This window comes from Dinoponera quadriceps, unplaced genomic scaffold (assembly GCF_001313825.1).
Source record: "Dinoponera quadriceps isolate SergipeBrazil2010 unplaced genomic scaffold, ASM131382v1 scaffold2600, whole genome shotgun sequence".
In the NCBI taxonomy this organism is placed as follows: Eukaryota; Metazoa; Arthropoda; class Insecta; order Hymenoptera; family Formicidae; genus Dinoponera; species Dinoponera quadriceps.
In genome coordinates, this window is record NW_014556795.1 from 1 (window position 1) to 16,825 (window position 16,825).

The 16,825-nt window shown below is 35.9% G+C and overlaps 2 protein-coding genes across 2 annotated transcripts; one reads left to right on the forward strand and one right to left on the reverse strand.

The window, feature by feature from the left end:
- Positions 1-11: 11 nt before the first annotated feature.
- LOC106748157 (RNA pseudouridylate synthase domain-containing protein 4-like) lies at positions 12-2,416 on the forward strand. Its single transcript, XM_014626402.1, has 5 exons — positions 12-411; positions 555-815; positions 1,242-1,431; positions 1,508-1,700; positions 1,778-2,416. Exons 2-5 carry the CDS (start codon positions 608-610, stop codon positions 2,303-2,305), a joined length of 1,119 nt encoding a protein of 372 aa, XP_014481888.1. The 5' UTR covers positions 12-411; positions 555-607; the 3' UTR covers positions 2,306-2,416.
- On the reverse strand, positions 2,412-3,316 carry LOC106748158 (39S ribosomal protein L34, mitochondrial). Its single transcript, XM_014626403.1, has 2 exons — positions 3,137-3,316; positions 2,412-2,720 (listed from the first exon to the last, which is right to left on the reverse strand). Exons 1-2 carry the CDS (start codon positions 3,178-3,180, stop codon positions 2,492-2,494), a joined length of 273 nt encoding a protein of 90 aa, XP_014481889.1. The 5' UTR covers positions 3,181-3,316; the 3' UTR covers positions 2,412-2,491.
- Positions 3,317-16,825: the final 13,509 nt, after the last annotated feature.

Genomic DNA, 16,825 nt, shown 5'->3' on the forward strand with positions numbered 1-16,825 from the left:
ACATGGGTATTGTTTTATAAAAGTTAATAAAACCATGTCAAAGTCATCATCATTAATACTTTGGTCAAGAAACTCATCATCATTTTCACTATTGTGAGATGATTTATTATTTTGATAATAATTATGTTCACTCATAATTTTAATCAGATTTAATACACCTTTTCAAAGATTTTCTTTTTCATTCACAGTATCGTCTCAAACTGAAATAAATTTACGCAGGTGAAAATAAAAATACATTTCACTTGGAATCGGGGTTAGGTTTAACGTTGATATAAGTATGTATCACGTCGCTTGTATCATATAACTTATCTTGTAGCATATATCACCGTTTCGTGCGGTAGGCTTTAGTGTAAACTCTTTGCACTGGTGTGCACTAGTGCAGAAAGTGTTTCGAAGAAAAACTGACCTCTGGTGAGTTAGAGTCTCCGCGTGATAATTTTTATTTCGTTATTTATCAAATAAAATAGACAATAGACGAAGTGTTGTAAAACATTTATAAAGAGGATAACAAACCAGACGATTAGATTTTAATTTACGTTGCATCATCTTTTCAGTTGCCAACCTGTGATCACGTTTATCTGACGTAACCTCAAATTTCACTTCGAAAATGAAGAACACGAAGACTGTATTTAAAATAATGCAATCCAATGGATTTGCAATGGCATATCGTACATGTTTTAGAAAATATTGCACCACGGATGAGATATACACACTGTCCAAAAAGAAGGTAGCACATCCGTATCAGGGAATTCATCCGTGGAAGTCAAAGGACGAGTTGGCAAAATATTTGTTGAAAAATATTATTTATAACGCAGGTGAGAAATTATATTTGCCTATATGAAGGAATTTAATGGTAAAATTATCCGTAATTGACTATAAAAAGCTAAAGCACAGATATCATGACACTAAACAAATCAGGGTAAAGACCCTTATAAACATATTTAATATTAAAAGAAAAACATGTTATTCTAAATGTTTCGGTTAAATTCCACCCTTCTCATGAATACTATTAATTTTTTCAGTAGAAATTTCATTACAGTAAAAGTTTCAATTGTATAATAATCAATCCAAGTTACATAAACAATACAATTTTTCAGTTATTTGTATGTTCTTTTAATGATGTATAATGCATATATGTGTGTATGCACACATGCGTATGCTATACACAACTATTACGCAAATACAACGCAAATAATATCTTTTTAAATTAATTTGCAGAGGATTTTTTTCTTTTATTTCAGGTGGAATAGTCGTAATAAATAAACCATATGGTATACCTGTAACTGATACATTTACAAATGATAAAAATTTACCTTCAATGCAATCTCATAAAATTGCGAATGCGTCGAATTATTCCATAGAAAGTGTCTTACCATATATTACAAAAGAATTAGATGTTCCAGCCTTGATACCATGTTCGGGAGCAGAAAAGTGTGTCGAGAGAAAACTTTTTTTCTATAAACACACATATATAAATTATAGTATAAATTAATTTTTCTTTTCATAGATACATGAGTGGTACTTATGTGTTTGCAATCAATGATGATGTGGTAAAGCAGGTAATGAAGGCAAAACTACGAGCAACTCACTTTAACAAATTTACAAAGTACTGGGGAATCACGATTAGACTTCCACATGAGATCAAAGGATCGTATCGTCTAGCAATGATATTAAAAAAATCTGAATATGGAGTGAAAAAGGTAGATCCTACGTTTGTGTACAAACATTTCATATATGGATTAATATCTTTTGAAATAATAATATGTTTGTATTCTAGCCTATTTTTATGACACATTGGTCTAAAAATGAAGAGAAAAGGGGGGATGTTAAGATTATGAATGTAAAATACAAACTCCTGTCGAATTCTACGAACAACTTAAGTTCTCTGATAGAAATAGAGTCGTCTGCAAGAAAGTGGCAATGTATTAGATTATTTGCTAGCATTATGTTGTATAGCCCGATTCTCGGAGATAATTATCATGGATCGCGAGTTCAAGAAATCATGGGTACATGGATGAAAGTTGATCCATTTGCCGAATCGAGTTGGGACTTGCCAAAAATAAATCGACAGTTGTTAGAATTGCTGGAATTGTCGCCGCGTCAACAAGAAATTATTCCAGTTCACCTCCATATGAGAAGTATGAACTTGTTCTCTTTTGGCAAGGAAAAGAAGAATATAGTATTAGAAGCACCTTTGATACATCCTTTTGATTGGACATGCAAACAACTTATGTTCAAAAATATACCATGTGAAGCTGATCATAGTGAGAGTACAGAAAATGAAGTGAAAATAAATTCCATGTAATATTTTATAACAGTTTACATAATTTGTGCGTATGTGTATGTGTGCGCGCATGTGTGTGTGTGTATGTACGTAATTAATATACAAATGCAATAAATAAGCTCTTGAAATTGAGTCAACTAGTGGCATTTATTTTTTCCATATACATTTTCATGTATCATATTTGTTAAATTGATGATATATTTATTACTAATGACTCAAGACATGTTTGCCCTTTAAAATTCTTCTCATAAGAATTCTTCTACCACCTGGAGTTGCCATTCTAGCGTACCATCCATGTTTCTTGATACGCATACGTTCATTGGGATGTGGAAAGTGATATCTCATTCTATTTCTGACAAATGTCATACTCCATGAGTTCCATAATCCAGGTGTTGCATTAAACATCGAACAAAGTTGGCTCGAAGTTCCTGCTTTCCTAAGGAGATGAATTTTAATAAAATTATACTTTGATATACATGTTATGTTAATACATATATACGTTTTATTGCTCGAGATTATAATGCATCTTGTTGAGCAATATTAACAATATAAATAACAGTTGAAGAAAAGTCAATTGAAATGCTTAGAGGTAGGCTTTATTCCATTGAACACAATGCTATATAATTTCTTGCATTGAAGATTTATAACTAACCCTGGCAAGGAAAAGCGAAGTAGCAGGATATGAATAAAAAGATGATATGAATAATACAATATATGAATATACATTCTGTTTGATTAAAGCAAAGGCATAAAAAATCATATGGAACACATCGACTACATTCGGGCTTCTAAATATAACGCTATCAATCAACATCATAATAATTAGTAGAAGTAAAAGTATCTCATACGTACGGCAAGGATTGAAATATGCCAGAAATAAATTTGTGGATCATCATGCTTTTTGTATCACAAACGTTTCAACAAGATTTTAAGTATAGTGAGAAACGATGCGTTTTGACTGAGAAATTTGAGGTTAATTCTACGTAAACTACCGACTTGCGCGATAACTACGCAATATGTTTGGCGAAAATTGCCGAACACTTCCGAAGACTCAATAGAGGCCATTTTTCTTCTTGATATGCCGGCAAAAGACGGCACTTTATGAATGTAATATATCTGAAAATTATAAACTTTAGTTGCAAATGCTTTTTACTAAATTATCATTATTTTCGCTCAAAATTATGTGGAGTTTTATATATTTTTTGTGAAAAGGGGATTTTTCAAAATTATATTAAATTATATATAAAATATATCGTAAAATATGTATTTAATAAATTGGCTTCTCTTTACGATAAAATTGGAATCACAAAGATTGGAATGACACGTTAATTACTGCATTGCTGCATTATTTTTTTTATTACCTTTTCGTGAAAATTTGCCCTACTTTGTGATGATTCCATTGTCATGTGGCGCACTCTGATAAGGAACGACACACTATTACTTTCAATTTCATTGACTGCAATACCATCACGTAAAATGTTTCTTTGCAGCGAATTTTTTTTTAATTTTTCTTTCATGCAGTTTCGGCATAATAGTCAAAAGGTGCGTTATCGTTAATTATATTTTATTAACTTCGTTTATTTTAACGTTCTAATGAATATATCGAATATTTTATACACACTGCAAAGTGTATTATTTTATTTTTTAAGTAAATGTGATTTAAAGAAAAAACGTAATTTTTAAATGCAAATTTTAGTAAGCCTTGTGATTGGCCGGCTTGCTTGATCGATTCGAACTATCGATACTTCAAAAATCGCAATCATTATAATGGCGACGCGACAGTTCGGATCAAATGTCGCTCCGTATTCTCGCGATTTTGTCTCGCCGAAGATGAGTGTCGTGCGTTGAATTATCGTCGTCGGGAGTGCCGAAAACAAATTTCATGCGTTTATTATTATTAATTATATGAGAACATTGTTAAATAATCGTCGAAGGTAAATATGTCGCGAACTGGACGATCGAAAATACCGAGCAAATGATCGTGCGTTTGTCATTGTACGGCAGCGTATGGCAGTTGAAGCCAAGTCACTTTTCGATTCACTGGAGAAATCTTGTGCGTGAAATATTACCGGGAGTAATAATCGAAGGTAAGTTTTGCGAGAATCTGTCGTGCGGAAATATTGATCAATTAAGACGTACTGATTAAAGCGAACATCATATGAAACGACCGTTGGAAATACTGAGTGAATCCAGACAATGTCGAAAATCGGAGCGTCTTCAAAACATCTATGAAGCATCTTAAAGGCGCCTGCAAGTAAAATGTCTTAAAGATATTTTAAAGACGTTCCGATTTTGTGCTATCCGTCGCGAGGTACTTCAAGTATCTCAATCGGGGTACTCCCTTGATTTATAGATTACGTTCCGATATTCACCGCAAATATTGAAAATCTATATAGTTCACGTATACTATAGATCCTCAGTACTGGCAGTGAATATCGGAACTTATATTTTGTCTCTTTAGCTGGACTGGTTGTACTAATTTAAGAAATTTACATACATATTGATGCGTACGAAGCGTGAGATTCTCACGCTTCACAGTGCTTCAGTGTGCAGATTTCTTGAACTGATGCAGCCAACTAAACAGAGCAGATCATTAGTTGGTTGTGGTGAGATGGAACTGATTCAATAAGCAACACTTGTAAATTTAATTCGCCGGACGAGCGCGAGTTATCAAGAACGCCGGAAGTAAGTCTTGTACATTTGCTATGATAAGAACATTGTTATAAACCGCCGCTGTAAGTAAATATCTCGTGAAAAGGAGATCCATTGAGACTAGCGCAATGGCGTCTACGAATTCAAATCGATCCGACTCTCTCGTGCGCAAATTATCACCGGCAATACCGAAAGTAAGCATCGTATGTTTGTGTAGTGAGATGCTGTTGCGAAACGAAGGTGCAGAAGATCTATTCGTTGAATCCCGCACTTTCAAATCATCGAGGAAAAAGTCGATAAAGTAATAAATGTTGCGATTCTTGCCTATCGAAACTTACGCTTTATTTTCAACTTTAGACCAGGCATAAAGTAATCGGGATTTTCTTTTTTTTTATAATAATGCAAAAAACTTGTTGTGAAATCAATATTTTGAGTAAAAGTAAAAATAGGGAAGCGTCGTTGCTTATTCTATAGATTTGAAATCAATATTAAAGATTTCTTAAATATCCTGAATTAATTTTATAATTTATTATTTACATGTTTCGCAGATATATATTTAAAGCACTGTAACACATGGTACAAAACACTATATAAGATATATTATTGATTGATTAATTGGATTATGGCAGTTAGTTAGTATCGTGAGAATATAATATTTAATCAACCGACGAACTCTTATTGAAAAATTTAAATCTTCTTTCGGACAGTGGGATCATTAAGAACAGTGTTGCCTTGTAAAATATCTCAAAGGCTCTGTCGCAGCTGCTATAGTTTGTTCAAATTTAACCAAAGTATTATGGTAAGCAAATATTTTGAATACAATCGTCACACTTGTACGCGTGGCATTGTCGTTTTATGCATGTAAAAATATTTACCGACCATTGAAAGGATTTGTGAGTGTCCGTCAAAGTTGTCCGGGATAGCTTCAATCGATCTATCAGTATGGAGCGTGTTCACTGATTGACCCATTCTGAAGTTCACAATGGTAAACTCTCAAAGGGCGCAGCTTAGGAGTACGGCCTTTGGGAATACGACACAATATCCTCGGTCATTCAACGACGAAGTTTATGAAAGGTGCAACACATGACCGACAAATTTCTACGCACAAAGGCAATGATCGCTACATTATATAACTTTTATATCCTTTGTTGCAAGTTTTAAGCAAAATTAAAAATCGTATTCACACAATTGCAACCAGTGCATTTGAGAACACTTTTGTATAAATCATGTTCCGTTGTCCTCAACAACTTGACACCAGAATTATTAATGTTCGTCTACAATTCGTGCACAGTATATATATTTATAAGAAGTATATATCCCAAACGATATAAAAAACTCGATTAAAAGAGATCTAAAATATTGGCATATTTATTTAAATATTTGATATTCATTTATATATTCCGTTTATATAAATATTTATGTATATATTTAAAAATATAAATAATATATGCCAATGTTTTCTAAACATTTACCCCAATACCGACGGGAGAGATCTCTTTTAATCTCGAACTTTTATATCGTTCGGATGTGTCGAAAGCATTTCTTGTTTAATTCATACGTGAAAATGTGCTATATCAACAACAATGAAACCTGATCGTGCATTACAATCACTCTCTCGATTCCTCCTCTTCGCGTCCTCTATCGTTCTTTCGTCTAATGCACCCTGTGGTGCCGACCTACCCCATGGGAGGATTAATCTCGATAATAATCGAACCGCCGTGACCCCATTGGCGTGGAACGCATTCGTCGAGCACGCGTGCATCCATGACGTCATCGTCTCGCGGTGGTGTTGACCGCGAGGCCTTTGCCCCGATGTGATTTGGATTCGGTGAATGTATGTGGGCGATATTATTGTCGATTTATCAGCACTTGATCTGAAGAAAATTTATACACAATCAATATTAAGTTTTTATTAGGTTAATTTTAAAGCGAATCTTAATTTTAAAGGTGACAAACATAACTTTATATATATACACGGGAATTGATAATTATTTTACATTATCGATCTATATTTTTTTATTTGACTAATTAAATGCGCTTAGACGACTCTTGGCATGCACAATTAAAGCTCAAAATTATAGAGAGAATATCGTTTACAAAAGAAACAAGGTAGACGATGCAGCAACTGTTTTCCGGATATTTCTTTTCCGTATTTTGAAAATGCACCCACACATAAGATATTTGTAAACGATCAAAACGCAGGCGACCTTTAATTTGAGCATAAATGACCCCCGATGTTTTCTCCTCATCTATCTTATAATCAAAAAATTCACTTATTTCAGCTCTAAACATAGATCATCGTGCCGTTGCTTACATTACGAAAGTATAGTCATGCGATTATTGAGAGAGCAATGTAACGATACCATCTCCTCGTGATCAATTTAATGAGCGATATAATGCTATATGATCGGGGTTTGGTTACGTAGGAAAATGGTGTATCTCTTGCCATTCAAAGGGCGCACTTAGTCACATAGAATGGACCTACCCCGTGGGTGGATAAATTTTTTTATCTACGCTCGTGATGGAGTCGCTGTGACCTATTTGCTATGTCACGTGGAACGTGTACGCGGTCGCACACATCACCGAATATGTTATCGATTAAGTACGAAGCGCGTTTAAAATGAAATTAGCCCGAAATCTTCCTAATTCGACCAGTCCATACTTGAGATGTGAGATTTCTCCGTTTTTCTCTTTAACAAGTTTGTTCATCCGATGATTTGTTCGCAACGCTCGACGGAAAATTTCATCCTGCCACAAATAATATTGACAATATTAATATAACACGTGTGTTGCTTCTCATAGTCTAATATTCTTTCCTACTTTAATAGGTACATTCGCATTTTATAATATCGCTTTGCGATCTACGTTTCTTATTTAACGATTGATAATCAGTTTCTTTTTACAAGTCTGCTTATTAACATTGGCTTTTATTAGAGTGTAAGTGTAAAGTGTTTTTTATTAGAGTGTAAAGATATGGAAAAAACCGAAGCAAAGGAACCTTTTTTAATTATTTCCCTCTTTAATTATACGGGATAGAACATTTCACGGGGAAGGCAGCTATTGTTAACAAAAGTTAATTTTTTTATCGGGATATGAAAGATCTTTGTCAAAGAGTTCTCTCTTCCCTAAGAAATCATGCATAAAAATAAGGGCAAATATGTCACATGGGCACCCGGTATATTGTCAACTGTCAGTTGACAAGATACAGGATGCGCCTTTTCCGTTGCGAGAGTTCCAAACCGGCACTCCCATCCCATAGAATTGCGCTCAATCGTCCATCGATTCAACACGAGCGTGTCGTAGCGCCGGCGGACTTATTATCGATCGGACTGTATCTTTCTTATGAATTACGAGTCGTTGTCTGCGGACGTATTTAGTTACGTATATTTTGCGTCGGTTCGTCGTCGCAAACTGCTATTCGTACGGGAGAAGTTGTCACGTTTCGTCAGGCCGAGCGCGAATTGCCATCTGCTTCTTCCTCTTCTTCTTCCTCTTCTCTCTTGTTTTTTTTCTGCAACTGCAAATCGGTCGAAATAGCCGTGATGCGGGCCTCGACCGTGACACGCGCATCTCTCAGCGACGATTTACTTGTCAAATAATTCTTCCTACGACCGCGGGGCTCGCGATTACCGCCAAGGCATACGCAGTAACTTATGTGCATGCTTATGTTACGTCGTCGATATTTCATTGCGCACGCAGTCGGGCGATAAAAACGTGCGGTACCGAAAAATATTGCCACGCCGCGGCAATAGTTGCTTGTGGAAGCCGGAGCCTAGAACGAGATATTAGGCCGAAGAAGGATGCCGTTTACGCGGCATTGATTGATTTTCGCGTTTTAAAAATTCCGCAAAATTGTCAGGCGAAGGACCGGCGGGGGAGATTACCGAAAGAAATAACGAAGAGACGTATGGCAACTTCGAAATACCAAACGTCATGCCCGGGGCTTAAAAATACTTCTCTGAGAGAGAGAGAGACTGGTCTCGTGCTGCAAAGGGTTAATGCACCCGGTCATTTACGACTCGCGTCGAATACGTCAACAGGTTGCTCCGAGCGTATGCATCTTTGGATCGATCCAGATTATAAATCATTTCGCGCCGTTTCCGCGTGTAGACTGGATGAACGGATCGTTCACACGGAAAAAAGGAATTAACTGTCCGTATAATACAAATGAAATTTAGTTACCAGATCTAGTTTTTAGCGGTGAAAGTTACAAACTAGATACAAAAAGACTTAGTTAAGTTATATAAACAGCTAATTTTTACCTGCGGGAGCTAGTTTTTAGTTAATCCTTTTTTTTGTGAATGCAATTATTGCTCGACTTCTCGAAGGTTTCCCTCGATAGACAAAATTTTCGAAGAAAATTCCCCGAAGATTCGAAGAACGTAATTATGTAGTCTTTGTTACGCGTTTGCATTAATCTTTTGATTATACGTGAGCGTTTATTTGACACAAAAGCACTTTTTCCATTATCTCGCTCGTACAGGCTATACAATTTTCCAGGTAAGCACGGCGCCGACCTTTCGCGCCATTTTTCCAGGGAGCCTTTAACGGACGGCCTTTAATACCGTATCCGCCCCCAGACACGTTATACCGCCCTCATTGTGTCGAAAAGCTCTTTACGTCTTCGAAAGTCGGCTGAGCACGTTTCTTCGGCCGAACAAACGCGAAAAAGAATTCACAACGTGCTTACTTATTGTCGCGGGATAAATGACAAGGCCTTAATACACTGAAAAATTCGGAAATCTACACGAGTAAATCACGTTGACTGTGTGTCGATCGTAACTTCTCATCAGAAAGTAAGCTCTCGAACTTCCCCGCATTATCTCGGCAAAATCCATTTAACTTGAAGGATCAATGGAAAATCTCGATACTGTACAGGCTATTGTCCCAAAGTTTTGATGCCACACAGAAAAAAATGTGTTAGATTCAAGTAAATAATTTCTCTGATTTTTCTTCCCAATTTTTACTTAGATTTAGTAAATATTACTTGAATATAGCACTTCTCTCCATATTTGAAAAATATATTTATTTGACTCAATTAAGTAAAATTTATTTCATCCAAGTAAAAATTTGCTAAGGAGTGTTGTAATAATTATTTAATACTTGAATCTTTTTTTGTGTATGATTGTAATGATTACTTACTGCCGTTTTCTCCATATTGAAAGGATTATTTAATATTCGATTCATCTTAATATTTCGCATCTACATTTCCTTCATTTTTAATTTTAATTACAATCAGCAAAGTTAAATATTAATTACGTAATTCCTTCATTTACGGAGTATATACGTATAAAATGAGAAAGTATTAAATATACAGGGTAAACAATGAGATGAATTAATTAATAAATTTAATCAACTTTCTTTCTTCTTATTCACATTTCTCCCATTATTATTTTTTATTAGCACTTTGATATAATTAAATTATCTGAAAATGTATCACGTCTCGATGTTCCTTCATCCTGATTTAACATTCTGCTTTCCGCCGCTCCATCATAGTATTCCGGACACTAACTCGTGACACTGACATTGAAACTGATATTAGATACGACGAGACATGACCAGAGAAACACATTAATTAAAGTAACGCCAAGGAAAGCCTGATTTCATAAATCAACGAAATATTGTCCAACCAGAATCGTAGATATATCATTAACTTTTATGTATATTAGACCGTGTACTACTACTTATCGGACGTATCCAATCTTTGTGTGTGTACATAAGTCAAAACGCAATAAAAGAGCACAAAGAACGTGGCTATCTCCTATTACTTGAATGGTTATAAAATACTTGAAGAAAGATATCCCACAATTTTTATATTAGAAAGCGGAACGCATATATTTTCAAGTATGTCAAATCATTTATTATACACATGTCCTATACAAACGGACGAATTTGTCGATGATAAACCCGAGTCAAAGTTTACGCTGAAATTTGTAATCTGTCATTTGACAATTAGAGCATTATGAATCTTTAATTATTCATCAACCCATAGTTATTTCATGCGATAAGTGACATTAATTGACCAAGTAACGGTCCATCAATATACATTTGTAATGAATTATGTTCTTAATCAAAAATCATGTATGATTTACAACTATGAATACCAGCTTTCGAATTTAGAATATAATCTCGCATTTTTCGAGGTCTTTTTCAACGCGGAGAAAACGATAGTAAATAATCATTCGTAGCTTTACACGATAAAAAATTCTACATACACGATGAAAAACTGTCCACTTTTGTGTTATTTCAACGTAGGGAATGTACATAACTATAGTATTAAACTATAACACATTCACACCTTGTCAGCAAATGTTAATTTAACAATATTTTTTAACACATGTTAATGTAACACAAAATGAAGCGTTTTTCAACACAAAATTTCTTACCATGTGTAGCTTTCCAATTGCTCTCTCAAGTTCGGCAGAATTTGCCGAATAAATGTCATTAACGATTGTATTAACGCCGTTAACATAAACGGGGCAGTAACTCTCGCGAGGACCACGGTATTAAGCGTGTTATTGCGGAATGTTCCGAGGGTTTCAATCAGCGCACTTTGATCCGCTGATCGAGCGTTACCAGAAGCAGGAAGGTAGCATCTCTCAGTAGTCATTCGGCATGAGCATACATCCGACGCGGCAATTACGGTGCTTTCGAGGGCGCACCCGGCGTGTCTAATTATGTATAAATCACGGTCAAGTCAAATTAATTAGCTCCGTCGACTAATTGAAGGCACCCGCTGCTTGATCAATCGGCGAGTTCAGAGATCCATCAGTGATCGGGAGTGCCCGTTCGTCGCGATCGATCGCCTTTTTGATCGTTGCGTACCGAGACAGTCGCGCGATTCAGTTAATCCGACGCACAAAGGTGATTTGATGACTAGTACCGTCATCGCAGCGGGTTGTAAAATCGATTCGAGTAGAACGACCTGCATAGAGAATTATGGTGCAACTTTCCTAACACGTATAAAAATGCTCCTTGTTAATAAAATCAATCAAGAGAGAGTCATTTATTATATTAATGACATAAGTTTGTCAATGTTTTAATTGGATTCCCATGTTCGAAATATCGCGTTGAGAAAAATTTCGAAATATTGATATCTATTTGTTTCGCGCAAAGTTTTTTAATCGTAGAAAGATACGACAGGCCTTTAAATTGCGGATGTTGATACATTATTTTAATTTTTGTGGGAGGATGTATTATTCAGCATGTAATGACGCACGCACCGGATAATTTTCCTGGACGAACTTACGCGATGAATCAATCTTCTATTCTTGTTTCTTAAATTTTCTATTCACGAAAGAAAAAGGGATCGTTTGTCAAATATTTTTACTATAAAGGTAAAACAAAATATTAATTATGTAAAGTATTGCAGGAAAATTTATTGTTAGTACACACAGTTTGAATTTTATGACAGTGCTACACAGAAAAAAAAGTTTTAAATCAATATTCTTATATATAAACAAGAATATATAAACAAGAATATTATAATATTCTTACAAGATTTTTAATATTGAATTGAGAAAGCGAATAATATGTCAATTCAATCAAATAAATCTTAGACATTTTCCAAGGTTATAATATGCTTACTTATACATGAAAATATCTATTGTTGCCTACTTTTTTTCTATGTGATATTGCAAAATTCAAACTATGCTATCAAATGATAAATTGTACGGCAATAATTGAACAAATATTTTGCTTAATAGATCTATTATCGACTTGAAACTAATTCTGATCCGTGTTTAATAAAAAAAAAAAACATTGCGTGTGAAAAATATGATTTTAAATTACGTTTCTCAAGCGGATTATTTCGACACGTGGTAGATAGCAGGGTGCGCGAGCGAAAATCGAAGTAATTTTGACCCCCGGCACAATCGGCCGGCGTAATTGCATGCGTCTCTGGATTCTTGTAATCCGCCAGCGTGGGCGATACGACGGTTGGGGAAAACGTATTTTCGATTTTCCAATAAATCTCAATTTGAGCGCATAACATTTCATTTGCCAAAGCAATTTCATAATGACGCTTGAAAACGATGATTGCCCGGTCTACCTCTCCCGCTCTCCGCGTATCGCTCTTGCCGGGAGATAATGCGTATAAGTAGAGCGGCTTTAAGCCGGAGCATTACCGTTCACGATGAAATAACAGTGATTACGTTGCCCGCGGTATAAACTCGCGGCGCCTATCACGATCGGGAATAGCGAGAAGTAAAAAGACATTGTCGAACGCACGGACATTGTACCTCCGAATTTATCGGACTGCAATTATCGCGATGATTATTTTTTTCCTTCCATTTCTGAAATTTAAGAGCATCTGCGACAAAGAATCTTCTCGGCCCTTCATTACGGCGCATCAAACGGAAGCTTATTTTTTAGTCAATCGAATTCCTTATCGATCGTCCTTCGGGAACGTCGCGGATTCCCGTTTATACACGAATGGAATATAAGCCGCTAAAGGATTCCTGTACTTTAATACGCATGCATAAAGTACGAGGAAGCTCAAATGAGCGTAATAAACGTAACGTGTATCCCGGTATGCTCGGGATAATGCGATATAATTTATCAAAACAGTTTTTCCTACGGGAAACATAACTCGCCTGATAAACCCTATGAATTACACAACTATCCTCCATGGCTGCCTCACGTGTTTTACTTGCCACGCAAATTACAACAAATGCCGTTTGAAAATAAGTCATATTCTATATCTTACGTAATATACATTGACACACGGCTCGATGACGTAGTTACGCGATTTTTAAGGAAAGACTCATTCAAGGAGGAAAAAGAAACGATGGTATTCGAGAGGCAAAAGTGTAACTTTTTCTTTATTATTATATATGCAATACTATTTATACACAGGGTATCCCAATAAGTTCTCGCGAATTTTAATTTTACTCGAATTTATTCCCCGAACAATTTTTCCTTAGCGAGAATATCGAGGGAATTATTTGTTTCAGTCTTCAACATATTTTTTTAGCCAAGTCTCAAATTAAAATTAAAGTCCGCTCGAAATCAATCGGAGAAAATAATTTTCTTGTCCATTTGATCGCTTGAAGCGTAGTTCGCAAAAACTTTTTCAATCGCTTGTATCTCGAAAACTATTAGCGCGCCGACATTTCCGTTGGGGAAAATTCAACTTGAAATTGCTCAGAGAAATTGATAAAATTAAAAGTCGCGAGAGAACTGGGGCATTCTGTATCCGAAAAATATGCATTTCTTTTTACAAAAAAGAATTTTATCGTTTAAACGTAATGTTATTTAGTGGTTTTTCAATGATCCAGTACTTTTCGGTACGGCTCGGCACATTTTTATGGCCAAACGAGCGTAGATAAGAGCCATTCGACGATGCTTTTATCTATATGGTGGCGTGTCGTGCTAATTTGTTAATGGGACATCCTGGCTGACACATATCGAGCGATTTTTTAATCAGTTTTGTGAGCACTCAGATACGGGCTATTATTAGAAAACCTTCGGAAGAATAGCCGTCGCTCTTTCTCGGGTCATTGTACGCCTTTATCGGGAAAAAAAATTTGCTACCGGCTTGCTCGTATTTCAGAAAAACACACCCGTGGATTCATAAATCTATTTGAAGATATGCACGCGGCGATAGCGCGAGTGGTCATTTCAACAACTGCAAATCTGTGCGACAAAAGCGCGTAATAAATATGTAAATGATGAAAAGTTCATTTGGGTCGCTTTTACAACGGATGCTCGTGAAATTTTCTAAATACGTGAGTTTCGCGAGTTGTTCTGTAAACACGTAGCGTAACGCCGAAAGGCATGTCTGCAAAATGTGAGAAATATAAACATCTGAAATGATAATCCGCAGATGTGAGCGCTCCATTCAGCCCGTCGTTTACATAAAACAGACTCAGTCGAACCTTTCTCATTTAAGGTTCTAACTAAACTTGCAGCTAATCTTGACGTTTTATCAAGACTGAATTCGCTCTACAGGACGTTGCAGGTCTGAATTTTTTTCAACTATTGCCCGAGCGTCTTCTCTCGTACAAATATGTATGTAAAATAATCAAGTTTTCAATATTATATATTTCACGAATATTGTGCTCGATTAGTATACTAATACCCGGAAACAGTGAAATTCTCTCCGTGAAATCGTTTAATATCTGGGACATAAATAAAATCATATTTTATTCAAGGCGTGAATTTTCGAACATGTCGGAATGAATGGCAGAATGAATGTGTGTTAATGATTGTTTATGAGTTTCCAAGTAATTTGCAATAGAACCAAAATGATCATCCACCATTATGATACCTCATGATAACCCGTAAAAAAAAGTTGAAATAGTGAATATTAATGAGGATCGTAGCACGAGATCAGGTCGTAAAATAATATCTTATTAATGTCTGCGAAGATTGTTTAATTGAAATCACAATTATTAGAAAATATCATTGAAAAATTTGAGTATCTATTTAAACACATTCTTTTCGTACTATTTGAAAATGTTTAATTATAGTGGAATACTAAAGTAATAATTTCGTTGATAAACTTCTGTTTTATAGATTCAGACCATTTGATTTTTGTTCAAACAACAAGTATGTTACACACAGTTCTCTGAATATGTTTTCACAATTTTTTTATGCAAGACAGCACTAAGCATTGTCATGATAATCATATAATAAATGTGCACAATATTTTGGCTCAACTACTTAATTGTCGCGATTTTGCAACGGCCAGTAGTGCATGCGGTAGTGCGGCTCCTACCAACATGAGGAGGAGAGTGCAACGCTTTACCACAAGGTCTCAGTCGAGCCGATTGCATACAACAAGTACTCATCTCAATTGGCGATTACGGGCCCATAAATTCATTTTGAGTTGAACGAACACTACGATAATGCAGACTCTCGCCCCAAACAGCTGCATATTTCATATCTACGCGTGCACATCCGGCTAGCGTCGAAATTTCAATATCGATTTATCGTCGCGCACACCGTATATATTCGTGATACAATTAACTCGAGCGACAATCGCCGCGTCGAGTTTCCGGCCGATTCTTTCTGCTCCCGTTGATCGCCGAGGCGATTTAACAATACGAGGAAGCGTTTAGCGGGACGCGTGTCAAAATTGGTCTTGCGTCAATCGTGCGTTTGTTTACGCATGAAAGGCGCTTTTAATCGTTATGCCGGGCTTCCCCGCGTGTTTATTCACGCGAATGGCTATTCATTTTGGTGCCGGGGTTTGATCTTTTCGAGTTTGACCACGAGATAGATCAACCTGCAACGCGACTATCTGCTTTCCGACCGATCGATCGGCGAGATCCACTTCGCGAACGCGTTTTACCTTCGACGTGTGAGGTCTATTCCGTCCTGTTCTTTTTATGGGACTTCCTGTTTCCGTGAAGCAATCTGGATGGTCAGTCCGTTAATCGATGCTTTCCAAATAATCGCTTGCGCAGGAAATCGCCGGCTAATGAAGATTTTCGATCCTTTTTGCTTTTAGGCTTACGCCCCTCGCAAGAATTTGCGAAAGTAGCCGCGAAATGAATGCTCTGCATTCTCTTTCGGAAAGGTTTAGGGTTGAATTGGACGGAAGGAATTACGCGTCTTTTAATTAAGCAAAGTAAAACGGACATTCGTATATCAAGAATAAATTATTTTATAACCTTCGGAAAAAACCTGTTTTGCCACAATTTTCCGCGGATTTCTTCAGTTTTCGTTTCAAGGATGTAAAAATTCGTTTAGAAATGCATGTTCGGTTAAAACCTGCCACATTAACTCTTTCCATAAAAAAGAAGAAAAAAATTAGGGAGAAACGGGGTTTTCTCAAAATTTTTAAACTATAAATTATTTTTTATTTTAAAATGTATGATATCATGAATTTAATATTGTAGTTAAAAGGATCATCGCGGTTTTAATGAACGATTGAATTTCGAT